General features: G+C 44.9%; 1 protein-coding gene across 2 annotated transcripts in view; it reads right to left on the bottom strand.

Moving 5' to 3' along the window:
* Positions 1-495: 495 nt before the first annotated feature.
* The window catches only part of LOC101946433 (microsomal triglyceride transfer protein-like), a 31,418-nt gene continuing 15,902 nt past the window's right edge, over positions 496-16,011 (bottom strand). Inside the window, exons 9-18 of one of the 2 annotated variants that reach the window (XM_042856883.2) lie at positions 15,172-15,340; positions 13,605-13,712; positions 13,264-13,476; positions 12,313-12,527; positions 10,424-10,521; positions 7,906-8,027; positions 4,047-4,274; positions 3,525-3,649; positions 2,671-2,841; positions 496-822 (exon numbers count right to left, since the gene is read on the bottom strand). In XM_042856883.2, coding sequence (XP_042712817.2) covers positions 672-822; positions 2,671-2,841; positions 3,525-3,649; positions 4,047-4,274; positions 7,906-8,027; positions 10,424-10,521; positions 12,313-12,527; positions 13,264-13,476; positions 13,605-13,712; positions 15,172-15,340 — 1,600 coding nt within the window. In that variant the 3' untranslated portion in view covers positions 496-671. The remainder of the gene's footprint in view (positions 823-2,670; positions 2,842-3,524; positions 3,650-4,046; positions 4,275-7,905; positions 8,028-10,423; positions 10,522-12,312; positions 12,528-13,263; positions 13,477-13,604; positions 13,713-15,171; positions 15,341-16,011) is intronic. The other variant, XM_042856884.2, reaches the window with a different exon arrangement.

Genomic DNA, 16,011 nt, shown 5'->3' with positions numbered 1-16,011 from the left:
AGCGTAGCTGAAGTTGTGTATTTTAGGTCGACTTACCTGGCTGTGAGGACGGCGGCGAGTCGACCGCTGCCGCTCCCTCGCCGACTCCACTTCTGCCTCTCGCTGCGATGGAGTTCTGGAGTCGACGGCAGAGTGATCGGGGATCGATTTTATCGCGTCTACACTAGACACAATGAATCGATCCCCGATAGATAGATCGCTACTCGCCGATCCGGCGAGTAGTGAAGATGTGCCCTAAGGGACCATCCCATATGGAGAATGACCATCAGAGGGAAGGGTACATGATTATGAAAATTCTACCTCTCTCCTTTCTTGGTGTCCTAAGGATTCTCAAGGCCAGATCCAGAACATGTTAATTCTGCTGTTCCTTTTACTGTGCCAACTGGATCTTGCACATCTCAGAGCTGGCCCTTTACAAGGGACTTGCCTTGATGGACTCTAGGGATTCATGTCCCAACCACATTTGGCACCCTGATTTCAACATGTTCTCTTGCAATAGGGACACTTGTTTTTATTACAGTCAGTAAAAAGCAGACTCTTGTGGGAGCTAGAAAGGGTTCTGGGCTGCCCACATCAGTCCTGGGTCTGGCTCATGGATGCAGCTCACTGAGAATTTGGGACCAAGGAAAAAGGAGGAATAATAAATCCAGACCCAGCACACATTGATTCCTCTACTGCTCCTTTGCCTCTGTCAACAGGATCTTGCACATCTCGGAGTTGGCCCTGTGCAAGGAAAGTTCACGTCCAGCAATAGTGCCCCATCTCCCCTTGCGAACAGTGATGTTTTGGTTCAGTGAAGATTCGGAGATTGTAAAGATTTCTCTGTGGGGCAAAACAACAAGAGCAACAACGAAGTAGTTAGGAGACTTTAGAATGACACAAGATTGGACCCAACTTGTGTCCTCAAATCAGCATGTTCCATTCCTTAAAAGTCTGAGCTGTTAGACTGTTATGGCATATTCTGACAGGTGTTTTTCTTGACTTCTGTCAATAGGGATTTATTGCCCTTGAAAACAGTATACAGTTCCTCATCTGGGCCGCAAAGACCTCTGTAAATCCTAGGAGAGCACATGGGAAGTTGTATCCACGTTGTATAACCATGCTAGAGGCTGCTGTGAGTTTAATCTTTAGCACAGATTAACTAGCACACTTTAAAATAATTCCAACATTTCGCAACACTGGACAGGGTAATTTTGCTGATAGTTTCACCTATAATGTGGATGGGGCCTAAATGTTTCAGTAGGAGGATGAACCACTGCTGTCTCAAGTTATGCCTCCGCTCCCAGCAATTGACTGAAATGGGGAAGATTCTTAGAGAAAGAGTTGATTTCTGGCACCAGTCTGCAGAGCACACTGAACAGGAGATGGAGCAGACTGGACTTCCAGGAAAAGCTGTGTAGCAAGATTTGATCTGTGGAGAAATGAATAACTCCTCAAGAGTTTCACTCCTCAAAGGGGAAGGACCTTGGACCCAAGGGCTCCTTTCTCTCCCTGTTTTTGTGCCTGACCTGTAGGTGAAGTTCCCTTCATGTCCCTGATGTATCTTTGGGGTGGTTAGGAGGCCCAAGGCCTTTCTATGGGAACCTATCCATCTATTATTTGCAAGTATTTCGGACAGCTACACTCAGGCCTGGTCCACACTAACCCCCCACTTCGGACTAAGGTATGCAAATTCAGCTACGTTAATAACGTAGCTGAATTCGAAGTACCTTAGTCCGAATTTACCGTGGGTCCAGACGCGGCAGGGAGGCTCCCCCGTCGATGCCGCGTACTCCTCTCGCCGAGCTGGAGTACCGGCGTCGACGGCAAGCACTTCCGGGATCGATTTATCGCGTCTAGACAAGACGCGATAAATCGATCCCAGAAGATCGATCGCTTACATCCGGACCAGGAAGTAAGTATAGACGTACCCTCAGCCCTGTTAGCTTGAGTCAGCTAGTAAGTCATGGGAACAGTGCCAGGGTGTCTGCCTCTGATGCCATACAGCAGCAACAAACTGCTTGATGCTTATTTATGTCAAGAAGGAGCCATGAAGGGCTTGTCAGTAACAGCGTAATAAAATAGTGATGTTATGTCTGTGGCAAAATCAATATTGGCATTAGGACCAGCAGTTACAGTATAAAAGAGGTTTATCGCCACAATACTGTAAAAGACAGCCGAGCATTCTTCTGGGCACAGGGCTGTCTTAATACTCCTTAGGCTGGCTAACTCTCCAGCATCGTCCAAGGCTTCCTTTAACCTTTTACTGATCTCTCCAAATGGAGGGACTCAACAGAACCTGCTTTAAGTCAAATGCTGGACAATGAAACTCTTATCACATGCTACAAGAAACAGGGCAATAAATAACTTGCTTCTTAGTGGGAGAGTGAGAACTGGCTTTCATAATAGCCTCCCCTCTTGTATCCTGTAGGTTTCATATCCCTGGCTATCTCAGATGCTCATGATATTGTGGAAGGCCAAGCACGAGTGGAGTTAGGGAGCACTGTTGTTAAGGTTCTGAACTGAGCTCTAGTGTCAGGAGGGAAGAGGAAGTAGTGCATGATCTCCCTCCGCACCTTGCCCGCCACTGGGAGTCACAAACTAATGTCCCGGACAGTAGGCGTGTCCTAATCCCCACCCCGAGTAGAAATCCACACCCTGGTAGTCCTGGACTAGAATGCCTCAGTTTACCTGTAAGGGAGCTGCTCCTCCCTTAGCTGCAGACACATGAGCACAGGATTCCCAGAAAATCTCACCGCTGTATCAAAATTGATTGAGGCTTCCGCCTCTGTCTGGCTTTTCACACTGGCTTGAAAGAAAGGGGCATCGATTTCTGCTGTGAAATCAATGGCCAGTCCACCCCTGCAACAGGAGAAAGCATAAATCCTGTCACTGAACAATGCCTCCCAGGGGAACACACTGTCTATGCAATGCTGGCACTCTATGATTTCATTATTTCTTAATTTGTCAGCGGCTGTGTGGTGCTTCCTGATCCCAAAGGAAGGGGAGGTGCAGAAAAATGTTAATTAAACCCATCTATCAAAGTGAGGCTTTTAGCCTGATCCCAAGCACAGGCTATGAGAACCTAAAGACAATGATAAGTGATGGGTGTCTGTGTTCATGGGGAAGCAGATCTTTCAGAAGTTGCTAACTTCTTTTTGTGGGATCCTTGAACATACAGGTTCAACGGGGTAGGTTTAAAGGGGCGTGTAACAGATGTAATTCTCACAGCTGGTATAGAGGAATAGGAGACTCTATGCAACTCCCTCCACTCTTCCCCACACAAAAAAAGCCCTCACCATCCGAGCATAGGATGTACATTGGTGTATTTGGTGGGAAAGGCATGGCTGGAAAGCATGGGGCTCTAGTTATCTTTGGCCAATTATATAAAATAGCCCTTTGGGAGCTGTTACAAGTCAGCCTAAGTTGGAGCAGCCCTGAGTCTGTTCGAATGTTTGGAGCAGCTCTGAGGCTGTTCTAATTTACGCTAGTTCCTGCTAAGTCTCCTGAGTGTTCAGAGATTAAATAAGTTTTCACTCATTTACCTTGTTTTGACGCTGGTTCTTGATTCTTGCTCCCATAAATTCATATCAATGTTGGCTGAAATATCTAACCCAAGTGCCCCCTGAAGTTTAACCACTGTTTGCAGTCCAGACTGAAGTGGAATTGCCTGTAGAACAGAAAAGAGCGTATTTATTTTGGAAGCACTTTTCTTGATCTTAGGTGCTCATACAAAAATATTAGACAGCAGCTGGCCAGAGGGGACGCTGCCTACTTTGCACTCCCAACGCCTACTGGGCTGGGCGGGGAAGACAGGAACTGAAGCCAGGTCTCCCACATGGCAGTGCAGGACCCACCTCTAATGAGCCAACTCAGAAAACCAATTCTTAACATCCTTTGATCAATGCCATCCCATGGTTAGATTTGGCACCATCATGAATATCAGTCATGAGCTGATGGCTTGCAAGCAGGCCCCCTCCAGAATATTCATTACACTGCAGTGTACCATGGCGCTGTTTAACAGGCAGCTTGGATGAGGGAAGGTCCGCATATCATACAGCCATTACCTGTTCATGATCCATCAGCAGGACAGTCCCTTTGACCACACTGGTTGGCTCTCCGCTGCTTAAGAGAACCTTGGTCATTAAATCTGTATATCCTTGGAAGAAAACAATTGGCCGTAACTGGACGTCAAAGAAAATGGCAGACATCCCAGCCATGAGCTCCTGTTCCTCTTCTCCTTCAGGGTTACTCTCTCCCATCACAGATTCCAACCCCTGGGCTTCAATAGAGACCTAAAATACACAAGCAGAGAAAATGTGCTGCACAAGGCAAAGCTTCCTCAAGGGTTGACCTTCACTACTTCCACTAGGGAAAGCTGGATAAAGAACCTGCTGATGTACTGATAGAAACACTTGTATTGGGAGCAGTTGGTTGGCATCTTACATTACTGTACTACTGATTCAAGTAACATCTACCCATGGGCCTAGTGAACTGGGAAGTGATTATATTTAAAGCCCAGTGAGCCTGATACAACACTGGCCTATCCTTTGAGCAGTCATTTAAGTTGAACAAAGTGATTGCAAAACACTATTGATCTGATTTGGTATTATTTTACACCAATTTTGGATGAGTGTAAATGATAACACAGGTGGCAAAGCAGTGGAGAATCAGGTTCTAGTATTTGATATTGTTTATTTTAAGGATGTTAATTAAAGTAGAGAGGAAGGCTGTCCAGTGGTTAGGACACCAGCTGGGGACTTGGGTGACTGGGTTTAGTTTTCTGCTCCATCACAGTGTTCTTGGACATGTCTCTGAGCTCTCTGTGCTTCAGTTCCCCATCTGTAAAATGGGCATAATAGCAACTCCCTAATTCACTGGGGTGTTGTGGGATAAATACATTAAAGATGGTGAGATGCTAAGATACTACAGTGATGGGGGTCATATAAGTATGATAGATAGATAGAACAAAGATTCCATTTGCAATCAACCTTACAGAGTGATTAGCACCATAGAAATCGTAGAGGGGTTTCAGATCTCCTTGCACTGTGTCAAATGAGGATCAGACCATGATGTAAAATTGTGTCTCACACTAAGCATGAATGTGCGAGGAAAGTTTCTCAAAATATGGGGGCATTTAGCAGCTTCCAGATTTCACCCAACCTCTACTTGGACATTCAGGATAACAGTTATTAGAGTAACTCCCCGCTTAAGTTGTAGTTATGTTCCTGAAAAATGTGACTTTAAGCGAGCCCATTTCCAACAGCTGACAAGAAGGTGTGAGTATCAGCAGAGGGAAAATTACTTTTTGTAGTGACCCATCCACTCCCAGTCTTTATTCAGGCCTAATTTGATGGTGTCCAGAAATTAATTCCAGTTCTGCAGTTTCTCAGTGGAGTTTGTTTCTGAAATTTTTGTTGTTGAAGAATTGCCACTTTTAAGTCTGTTATTGAGTGACCAGGGAGACTGAAGTGTTCTCCTACTGTTTTTTGAATGTTACAATTCTTAATGTCTGATTTGTGTCCATTTATTCTTTTGCATAGAGACTGTCCGGTTTGACCAATGTACATGGCAGAGGGATGGCATATGATGGCATATATCACATTGGTAGATGTGCAGGTGAACGAGCCCCTGATGGTGTGGCTGATGTGGTTAGGTCCTGTGATGGTGTCCCTTGAATAGAATGTGATATATGCCATCATATGCCAGCAATGCCCCTCTGCCATGTACATTGGCCAAACTGAACAGTCTCTATGGGTTCTAGCCCACAAAAGCTTATACCCAAATAAATTTGTTAGTCTCTAAGGTGCCACAAGGACTCCTGGTTGTTTTTGCTGATACAGACTAACACGGCTACCACTCTAAAACCAGTTATTATCTAATGACTTTTGGGATGAAACCCTGGACCAATTCATGGCAAAACTCCCATTGACTTTAGGGGCCAGGATTTCACTCAGTCTTTGTAGTAGTAAATTTAAAAACATCAGTATAACAGCAGTGTCTCCAGGGCTGGCTCCAGGCACCAGCCGAGCAAGCTGGTGCTTGGGGCGGCAGCTTGTAGGAGGCGGCATTCCGCCCAATCCTAGGGCGGCACGGACGCTTTTTTTTGTGTGTGTGTGTGTTCCGCTCCAGCCGCCCTGTAGGGGGCAGCGGCGTGGAGGACGGGAGCGCCCTGCAGCAAGCCCAGCAGGGAAGCCAGCATCCTTCCCTCCCAGCTGACGGGAGCGGTGCGGAGCCCTCCCGGCAGGGGGCATGGCAGGAGGGGCCGCGTGGCAGCGCCCCGCTGAAGCCCTGGCCGTCCCCCTTCTCTATCTTCCCCCGCTCCCTTCCCCCACCCCCGCTAGTCGGGGCACATCTGCAGGGCAGGGAGTCCCCCTGCACCCTGGCTCCGGCCGCGCCACAGGTTTTTTTTTTTTTTTTTTGCTTGGGGCGGCCAGAAAGCCAGAGCCGGCCCTGAGTGTTTCTGTTCCAGTCTTTTTGAAGATGCCATGGGCTAGATCTTCAGCTGGCATAAATAGGTGCAACTTCACTGAAGTCAATGGAATGAGATTGATTTACACCAGCTGAGGATATGGGCCCATATATCCATAGATAGATGATGAATACAAATGTCAGGAAAATATTGACGTATGTGGGACATTTACCCAAGGTGAGCAACTTTCAGTGCAGGCACTCTTAAAACAGCAGGTTTGCCCTGGTTCTCACTTCAGAACAGTGAATAACAAGCAGCTAAGGTATTAAGCCTTCCTATGTGTGGCTAGATGCAGCAGATGTTCTCTGTTCTGAGGGCTTCTGAATGGGTACATGAAGTCATAGAATCATAGAATATCAGGGTTGGAAGGGACCTCAGGAGGTCATCTAGTCCAGCCCCCTGCTCAAAGCAGGACCTAAACCCCAACTAAATCATCCCAGCCAGGGCTTTGTCAAGCCTGACCTTAAAAACCTCTAAGGAAGGAGATTCCACCACCTCCCTAGGTAACCCATTCCAGTGCTTCACCACCCTCCTAGTGAAAAGTTTTTCCTAATATTCAACCTAAACCTCCTCCACTGCAACTTGAGACCATTACTCCTTGTTCTATCATCTGGTACCACTGAGAACAGTCTAGATCCATCCTCTTTGGAACCCCCTTTCAGGTAGTTGAAAGCAGCTATCAAATCCCTCCTCATTTTTCTCTTCTGCAGACTAAATAATCCTAGTTCCCTCAGCCTCTCCTCATAAGTCATGTGCTCCAGCCCCCTAATCATTTTTGTTGCCCTCCGCTGGACTCTTTCCCCAATTTTTCCACATCCTTCTTGTAGAGTGGGGCCCAAAACTGGACACAGTACTCCCGATGAAGCCTCACCAATGCCGAATAGAGCAGAATGATCACGTCCCTGGAACTGCTGGAAATGCTCCTACTTATACAGCCCAAAATGCCATTAGCCTTCTTGGCAACAACGGCACACTGTTGATTTGTATCCAGCTTCTCGTCCACTGTAACCCCTAGGTCCTTTTCTGCAGAACTGCTGCCTAGCCACTCGGTCCCTAGTCTGTAGCAGTGCATGGGATTCTTCCTTCCTAAGTGCAGGACACTCCACTTGTCCTTGTTGAACCTCATCAGATTTGTTTTGGCCCAATCCTCTAATTTGTCTAGGTCCCTCTGTATCCTATCCCTACCCTCCAGCATATCTACCACTCCTCCCAGTTTAGTTTCATCTGCAAACTTGCTGAGGGTGCAATCCACAGCATCCTCCAGATCATTAATGAAGATATTGAACAAAACCGATCCCAAGTCAAATATTAGGAACCCCCAGGCCTACAAGGAACGTTAAAGAGGAGCTATTCAATGTCTGCTGGCACAATGCAGGAGTCCTGGGTTCCCACATGTGTATCTGTTGTTCAGTCATCTAAAGTTTCATATCTAGGGACAAAACCTGATAGCAGACCTGAGCTGCCTGAAGCTGGTGGCCATGGCTTCGCAGCATGAAACCTGAGACACTCTTCCTCAGGAGACCACTCTCAGTGAATAGCAGCTCCAGACTGAAAGTGGACAGCATGTCATCAGTGACTGAAAGACAGAAAGAGACACCAACAAGCAGAGCTGCATAGCAGTCATCACTGGCAAAATGTTACACATCCATTTTTAAAACATTCCAATAATGGCTGAGGGGAGGGACACTTTGCAACTATCTCACTGGAAAATAAAGAGCTTGGCGGCCTCCCATGTAATATAATGGGAAGATCTGAGGATTCTGCCATGGGAATGCAGAGAACTCTAGTGTGGTCTTCTGTGTTCAAGGTGTCAATTTCAGTGGAATTATAACTCAAAGTACAGAAGAGCTCTGATGGGGGTGCAGGAAACATTACTTTGCTATATAACCTGTTGGGTTTCTGGGTAAATCAGACAAGAGGCTAGAGGTCTTTTGGTAAGTACTAACCCCATTCAGATCATATCATTATATTCAATAGCTCTTCCCTTCCAGGCTATGGTAGATGAACAGCACAGTCCCATACACTAACAATTAACAGTCTGACCAAGAAGCTGAAATATGAGGGAATTTCATCTCCGTCCAAACTTATAATAATCAAAGGATTAGCCCTAAAATGTTCCTGACTCCCATTTAGTTTGCCTCTGCATGCCCAGAATATCCTTTGGGGATATACAAAGGAAGACAATTAAAAGATAAAAGGGTGAAATTCTATGAATGGGGACAAAAATGGGAGCTGGAGGGTGGGGATAAAAATATTTGGGCAGATCATAAAGGTTGTGTAAATTGTCACAGCCATCAGCTAAGGATCTGCCCCTTTGAAAAGCTTATTAAAATACTCTAATGAATTAAGAAATAATCAGGAATAGAGCTAGTCTCTTGGCCTAGCACTAGCAGCAGTGTTCTATCACACAAGCGATCTACCACAGGTTTAGGTCCTAGATTTGGCTCATCTCTTGTGCTAGCAGATTCTGGGAGAACTGTGATACTGGCATGATCAGTGTTTGTACAAAGTGTGTGGGAAGAAGTACCACATGGTGGCACTGGTCCTTTAAGAGGAAGAGGCCAATGCACCTGTGATTGGTCAGCTGACTCCCCAAGTTGGGCTTAAAAGAAGGTACCTGGCTGGACCCTAGATATGGCATGGGATGGTGGTGGAAGGGGGAGCGAGCGAACGAGCATCTCTGACCCTGACCCTGACCCCAACCAACTTGGTGAGTTAGAGTTGGCCAAGTCAATCAGGAAAAGAATAGGTGAGAGCTGCCAGAGACCAGGGGGTTGTGGAAAAGTCTTGGAAGAAAGCTGTAGGTGGTTCCTGGGGGAAGGCTAAAGGCAGGAGCGCAACAAGAGTGGTTTTGCTGACTGATTTCCCCAAACCAGAGCAATGGAGCTGAAAGGCTGGAGAGAGCTGAAAGCCAGAGAGCAGCTGAGGGAAGTGCCTGCTGGCTCTAACCTGGAGAGCTGCAACTCAGGGCTGGAGAAGGCTGAAGGCTAGGGAGCAGCGGAGGGGATTATCTACTGGCACTTCCATCCTGGAGACCTAGATCTAGCAGAACAGTGAGAGGGATGGGGGAGTGAGGGATTCTCCCCTGGTGAGGATGACCTCCCAGCACAAAGGCTGTGGGGGTTCCTACTGGGAAGAGGTGGGGTTCCACTCTAGCTGGAAGGGCTGGTGTGGGTATCCTGGCAGAGAGACAGAAAAGGCCTGACAAGGAGCCTAGGTGTGGTGGAAGACACTGGAGTATGGCATGGAAAGACTCCCAACAAAGAAAGTGGTGTGGGAAGTAGCCTGCTGGGAAGAATGGGGTGTTAAGGACTATATACCCGGGGTGTGGTAGGGGTATTATTTAAGCGAACCTGAAAGGGAGTTACTGGGGCCTCTGAAAGGGGAAACTGAGACAGGCATTCTTGGCATGTTGTGGCTGTTACAGGAGGGTGCTCCAGGGTGGGGGTGCCCTTTGACAAACAGTATGTCAGAAACAGATGTATTTGGATGATGTGGTGTGTGTCTGACGTCACTCCACACAGCCAGCTTCAGAGTGGCACTGATACGCTTTGTAAAGAATCAAGAACAATGTCTCTGCTAATGTGTGACCATGTCTGACTGATTTTGTGCCTCATTCCATAAAGGAGTCATTTTACTCTCTACATGTAGAGCCAGCTTTAGGATTGTGGTGGCCCTACCACAGCAGTTTCTTTCTCTCACATATCCTTTCATTGCCTGTCCTTCCCCACTGCTTTTAAAGTACATGCAACTAGAGCTAATGGAGAAATAACCAATGTGCTTAGACATCTCAGGACACATACAGAGGACTCTTGCCACCTCGTGTTAAATTTGGGACAGTCACACAAGTTAGAGATCCCTTGTAACTCCCAGTGCCCCTTGACAATGGATTCCACAAGTAGGCTCTGCCTACAGGTACTTTCACTTGGTTTTTTGAGATGAACTTAAACATAATCTTGTCCATGCTGTCACCTGCCAAGGGTCCTGAGAAAGAAGAGGAACTGCCAGCTTTGGAGAGGTAGTTGTAATTATTGATCTGTGGATCTTTCAGAATTTCTTTCATTGCTTTCCTAGAAAAAAAAATAGGAAAAGGTGTGTATGGGTGGGGCAGAAAAAGAGGAAAAACTATTGTCTGAATCTAAATAGAAACCCAGAAAAGGCAGCTGCCATTTTGGAAGGTTTATATTTAACAACACGTTGAGAACAATTTAAATGGCATAAAACAGCTTTACTTAAACAAGCTCCTTTATAATCTTTCTCTTCTTTTGTATCTCCCAAAGGAGGGAGAAAATAGCTCAGCAATATCCCCTATGGCACAAGCAACTATTCATGACATGCATAAGTTTGAGCCTTAGTGGTGGTTGTAATTAATGGTTCTACAGCACGAGAGGGACAGAAGAAGAAAATGAGGGAGAGAGGGTGGAGCAGAGTGGAGTTGTGAAATGGTATAAAAGCCTTTCCTAGCTCAGGGTTTCCTTGGCCTGCGTGTAGTTTTAGTCCTACAAGAATAGAATGTGATGTGCTAGAGATGGCTGAAGTATTCACATTGGCCAATGTGGTCAGTAAACTTAATCTTCTTCTATTGGTGGATTATCTGCAAACTGACTGATTTTTTTTTTTATTATTATTTAGTCTGTTGTTCAGAATGATTTAAGAACTGGTTTGTGCAAACATATCCTGGCCTGTGAATTGCTTACAAACGATTTACCATGAGCACTGCTTTGATTAATGGCTATTTCTAATTTACTATTCAAGCATGTGATTGTAATGTAGGTGACCATGGTATTGTTTCTTTCTTGACTGGATGACTTCCAAATCCCCAAAGAGCTTTCAAGATGGTTATGTGAACACTCCTGTGAATATCTGTTCATTGGAGCATTACAACACTTTCCCTTTCAGCGTATATTTTTGTGAATGAAAAGTTGCTTGTTATGAATGTTCGCAGAAAATGAATGAAGAGGCCGTGAATACTTTTGAACTGGATTCACTTTTTTACCTGAATAAATGTATTCAAATACATTGGTGCGATATGTCATAGATTCTAAGACCAGAAGGGACCACTATAATCATCTAGTCTGACCTCTTGTATACAACAAGCCATAGAATTGCCCCAAAATAATTCCTGTTTGAACTACAGTGTATCTTTAACATAAACATCCAATTTTGATTTAAAAAATGCCACTGAGGGAGAATCACTCCCTACATGCCTTAAATAGTTCCAGTGGTTAATTACTCTCCCTGTTAAAAATTTACATCTTATTTCCAGTGTGAATTTGTCCAGCTTCAGCTTCCAGCCACTGGGTCTTGTTATCCTTTGTCTGCTAAATTAAAAAGCCCATTATCAAATATTTGTTGCTCATGTAGGTACGTACAGACTGTGATCACGTCACCCCTTAACCTTCTGTCTTGTTAAGCTAAATAGATTGAGCTCCTCGAGTCTATCACTATTTGCCTAGCTCAAAAACTTTTGCATTTCAGTCAGGTGTTGGGTTGGGCTTTTTTTGAGAATCTGGAGAGACTAATATCATTGCTCATACTTTATAGATATCTTGCAACCCGGGGGTTTAGCTTCCAAACACTTCTACAGTTTTTACACTGTCATTTTGGTGTTCCGTATTATATTGTTTACTGCCTTGAACTGGCAACCACACATGGAATACCACTGGATTGAGGCAACAAATCTGGGAACTTAAATCAAATTAGTTTGCTTAAGGGAAAAAACAACACAAAAGGAAAGATTAACAGATGAGAGTGAAGAGAGAGAATGTTGGAGAGAACGAAAGAGAGGAAAAGGAAGAACAAGGGGAAAAGGGATTTGGGTCTTAGAGTGACAATTAATACTTTCCAGTCTCCATACTCACCTGGCTGGGTGATGGTGAGAATGTAAACTAGTCTGGATTTTCGAAAGTAAAAATTTTGACATTTCTGCTTCCAGGTCTCTGGTGGCCAGCAGGATATTGGTGAGGTCCATGGGCAAAGGCTCATTATCCAACAGAATTTCAGCAGCAGCTAGTCGAGAGGTTTTTTCATAGTTTCTGCTTTTCTGATGGAAAATCCTCCTCATTGCCTTTTTCACCTAATGCCACAATATAGTTAAAACTTTACTTCTCACCATTCCCAACACCAAATATATAATTATGGCATCTCACACTACACTTTGGACTTTGAACAGAAGATCTACTATTTACAACTCCAGGAAAAAACCCAGAAGTATAGTCCTCACCAATGCTCTGCAGAGCTGCCTCCTGTACCTAATCTAGATGGCATCTCTTCTAGTGGTGGCAAGGCATGGAGAATGCTCTCTCGGAAAGGAAAGTTGAGAGACCTCTAGGTGTTAGAAAGACAGGCTGAGAGCTAGGGAACTACTATCAGATTTGAAAAGATTATCACATTTCCTACTGACTTGGGTAAAGGGAGTCTCCATTCTGGCTCCCCAGGTATGGCTAATGCCTATGAGCCACAAAGCTCCCAGTTAATTTCAGCTCCAGTAATGTGCAGAACAAGTCTCAGCAAGTCCAGTCATAACACAGAGACTCTGCTAATTGGATACATCCATCTAAGCACCATGGGGCAAGCACACCACTTATTTCCTTCTCAGTGCAGGACAGAGGAACTTCTGGGAATAGCAGCGAAAATTTAAGGAAGCATTATCTCCCAGATGCGAAAGATGGAGAATGCTGGTAGTTACAAAGTGACGTGGTGAGAATGATATCCCATACACTTCCTGGGACGCAGGTACCTGGGCTGCTTCATGGAAGGGTGTTTTAAACGCATAAGGAAAAGCTCTGATTCTAAGTAGGCTCGTTCCATACCTCACCAGTGATATGCTGAGAGGAGAACCTTTGTAGGGCAGATACTGCTGTACCTGAGACCCCTGCAGACCCTTCCTCTGCATAATGCAGGAGAGTAGGAATGGTTTCTGGGAGCAGGGCATTCTGCAGGGACAACAGGTAAATGATTATCTCAGAATTCTCCTTGGTGTCTCTTAATCTTCTCAGAACAGTTTCCATTCCAAGTCCTACTTCCTGTTTATTTGGAGGAGGGAGAAACAGAGCAGGGTGAAAAAGAAGCATGACATAATTTTCAGGCAGCTGTGGGGGAAAAAGGGGAGGGCTAAAAAGAATAACTGAAGCAATCCTGTCAGGAGACCCACCTGCAATCCACACAGCTTCATCCGGCACAGCTTGCCAACTAGCGAGCCAATGACAATTATCCCTGTTTCCCAGATGGCAGGGTCTAACTCCTTTCCATTCAGCTTGTCCTGGGAGAGTGTGTGTAACGAAATGAAGGCAGGACATGGGGGGAGAGAGAGAATATGTTTTAGTTATTACCCCAAAGGGTTTATTGAGAGAGTCTCTCTAGTCTTGCTTTCATCTGCCTGCGGGGGGGGGCAATTCATGGCCTAGTCCCACAATATTCAGGTTTCCATAACAGGCAATTAAGCTTTTATTGTCTATATCAGCTTACTGATCTAAAGCCATGCCACCTATTTCCTCAGAATGTTTATTCCCATTTCAAGTATTCATGTACAATAATAGCTTAAATAGAGGGATTTTACACAGAAATGAATTTTCCTCTCCCACCTTAATCCCTTTGGTGGGATTTTGCGTGTCTTGGATGGAGTCCTAAATATCCTGGCCAGCTTTTCCCTCCAGTATAAACCCTTCTTTTACTTTATGCGGTCTCAGAACTCTAGCTGAGGAGGGCTGCACAGGCTTCCCTTTGAAGGCCAACCCTGGGCCATAATTGGATTACTGTTGAGCAAAGGAAGTCTCTTTGTCAACAGAGGTGTAAAAACACCTTCCCTCCAAGCTCTCATAGGCTCCACTAGTGTGGACAGTATGAGGCTGTGCTCTGTCCTGAGGCCAGCCTGGAACACTCCTACTTGCCCACTGGTTACTCCAGAAATGTAAAAAGGAACTCCAACTTCATCTTAGGTTTGCCTTCCTACATAACAACATGGCGGCAGGAGATCATTCTCAGTGCCCCTCTGATCTCAGACTGCCCGAGCTAACCGTGGTTTTAGGGGTTGCTTCACAGAATTCCTCATTTCCCTTTCCTCCCTCCCCACTCCCTGTGGCTTTGTGTAAGTACAGTTATTGAGATGTCAACATCAACGCTGGCTGGAGAAAAGAGATTTGTAAAAAATGTTGCAATTTCAGAATTATTTCCACTTTGAGATCAAAATGAACTCATTCATTGTCTGAATTTTTTTTCCAATTGTTATTGACATGTTAATTAACAGCATTAGTGATTTTTTGTTGACTATCAAATCTGTTTTTCAGTAAGTTTAACATGTTAAAAACCATTTCCATAATGATTTTGATAACATTTTAATTGAAAAATAATGAAAAAGAGTCCGTTTTTCATGTAAAATTTCATTTCCCAAACAAACCATTTTTGATGGGGGAAAAAACCCATCTTATTTGAAAAAATTTCAACCAGTTCTAGTCAATACACCTAGGTAATTTGCTCCCTTTAATACAGGGCAGCATTTTGTCCAAAATCATGAGAATTGCTGCTGAAGTCCCTTCATTAAATGCTAGGATGGACAAAGGACATACTTAGCATTTTATCTTTCTCCTTTGTGAGGGCTTGATCTTGCTCCACTGAAGTCACTGAGAGTTTCTCCTTAACTTAATGGGAGCAGGATGAAGCCCAAATCCAGTAGTCGTATCGCCAAAGAGCAGAAGGGGAGTGAGGACATGCCTCTGACTTACTAGCACCAGGCGCAGAAGTTCTTTTGAGGGCCGAGGAGAGAAGGCTGCAGCATAGAGAAACTGCTCTAGCAGGGGCACCTGTCCTTTGTTGCTAAAATCCAGAAATTCAGAAAGAGCTGCCAAGGAAGCTGTTGACTGGGCAGCAACTGCAGCATCAATGAAGAAGGTACTGGAATGAGAGGAGAAAGCGAATTATGTGCACCATGTACCGCTGAACATGGAGAGGATGGACGCATTTGGGGCCAGATCCTCAACTGGTGTAAACTGGCATAGGTCCATTAAAGTCAAATGAACCCACACTGATATATACCAGCTGAGTATATGATCCCTTGTTTCTGTTTCCCCCGGTTCCAGATAAGGAAGTAAATTCAGTCCTAGATTGAAGTCAATGAAACTGCACCCACTTACATCAGGGCTAAATTTGGTCCAGAGGCTTTTCAAAAGTGTGCAGGGTAATTCCAGCTCAACTTACATTCTACCTATATAAACACCCTTTGCAGTTTCAATTGGATAAATTATAAAAATAAATAATTAGCTGCCATTTCTAGAGAAGCTTTCATCCATAAATGAGCTAATTTACAGCAGTTGCTGAACTGGAACCATATATATGTAATCACATATGGATTTCACCTAGCACTGAAATGCAACCACCTCTTGGGTGGAAGGCAGCAGCCTTTAAAAGCGCACAGTAACACCATGCAACAGTTCAGCATAGGAAGTGAAAAATGACATTGTCCTGGAATTACTGAATGGGACATGTAGAGCAGGGATCTGCGTTTATATGGGGCGCGTGTCTCTGAAAGGTTCACCAGAGCATTTACTCTAAAATGTGCTGAATCT

This window comes from Chrysemys picta, chromosome 7 (genome assembly GCF_011386835.1).
Source record: "Chrysemys picta bellii isolate R12L10 chromosome 7, ASM1138683v2, whole genome shotgun sequence".
In the NCBI taxonomy this organism is placed as follows: Eukaryota; Metazoa; Chordata; order Testudines; family Emydidae; genus Chrysemys; species Chrysemys picta.
This window is presented reverse-complemented; position numbering and strand designations above follow the sequence as displayed.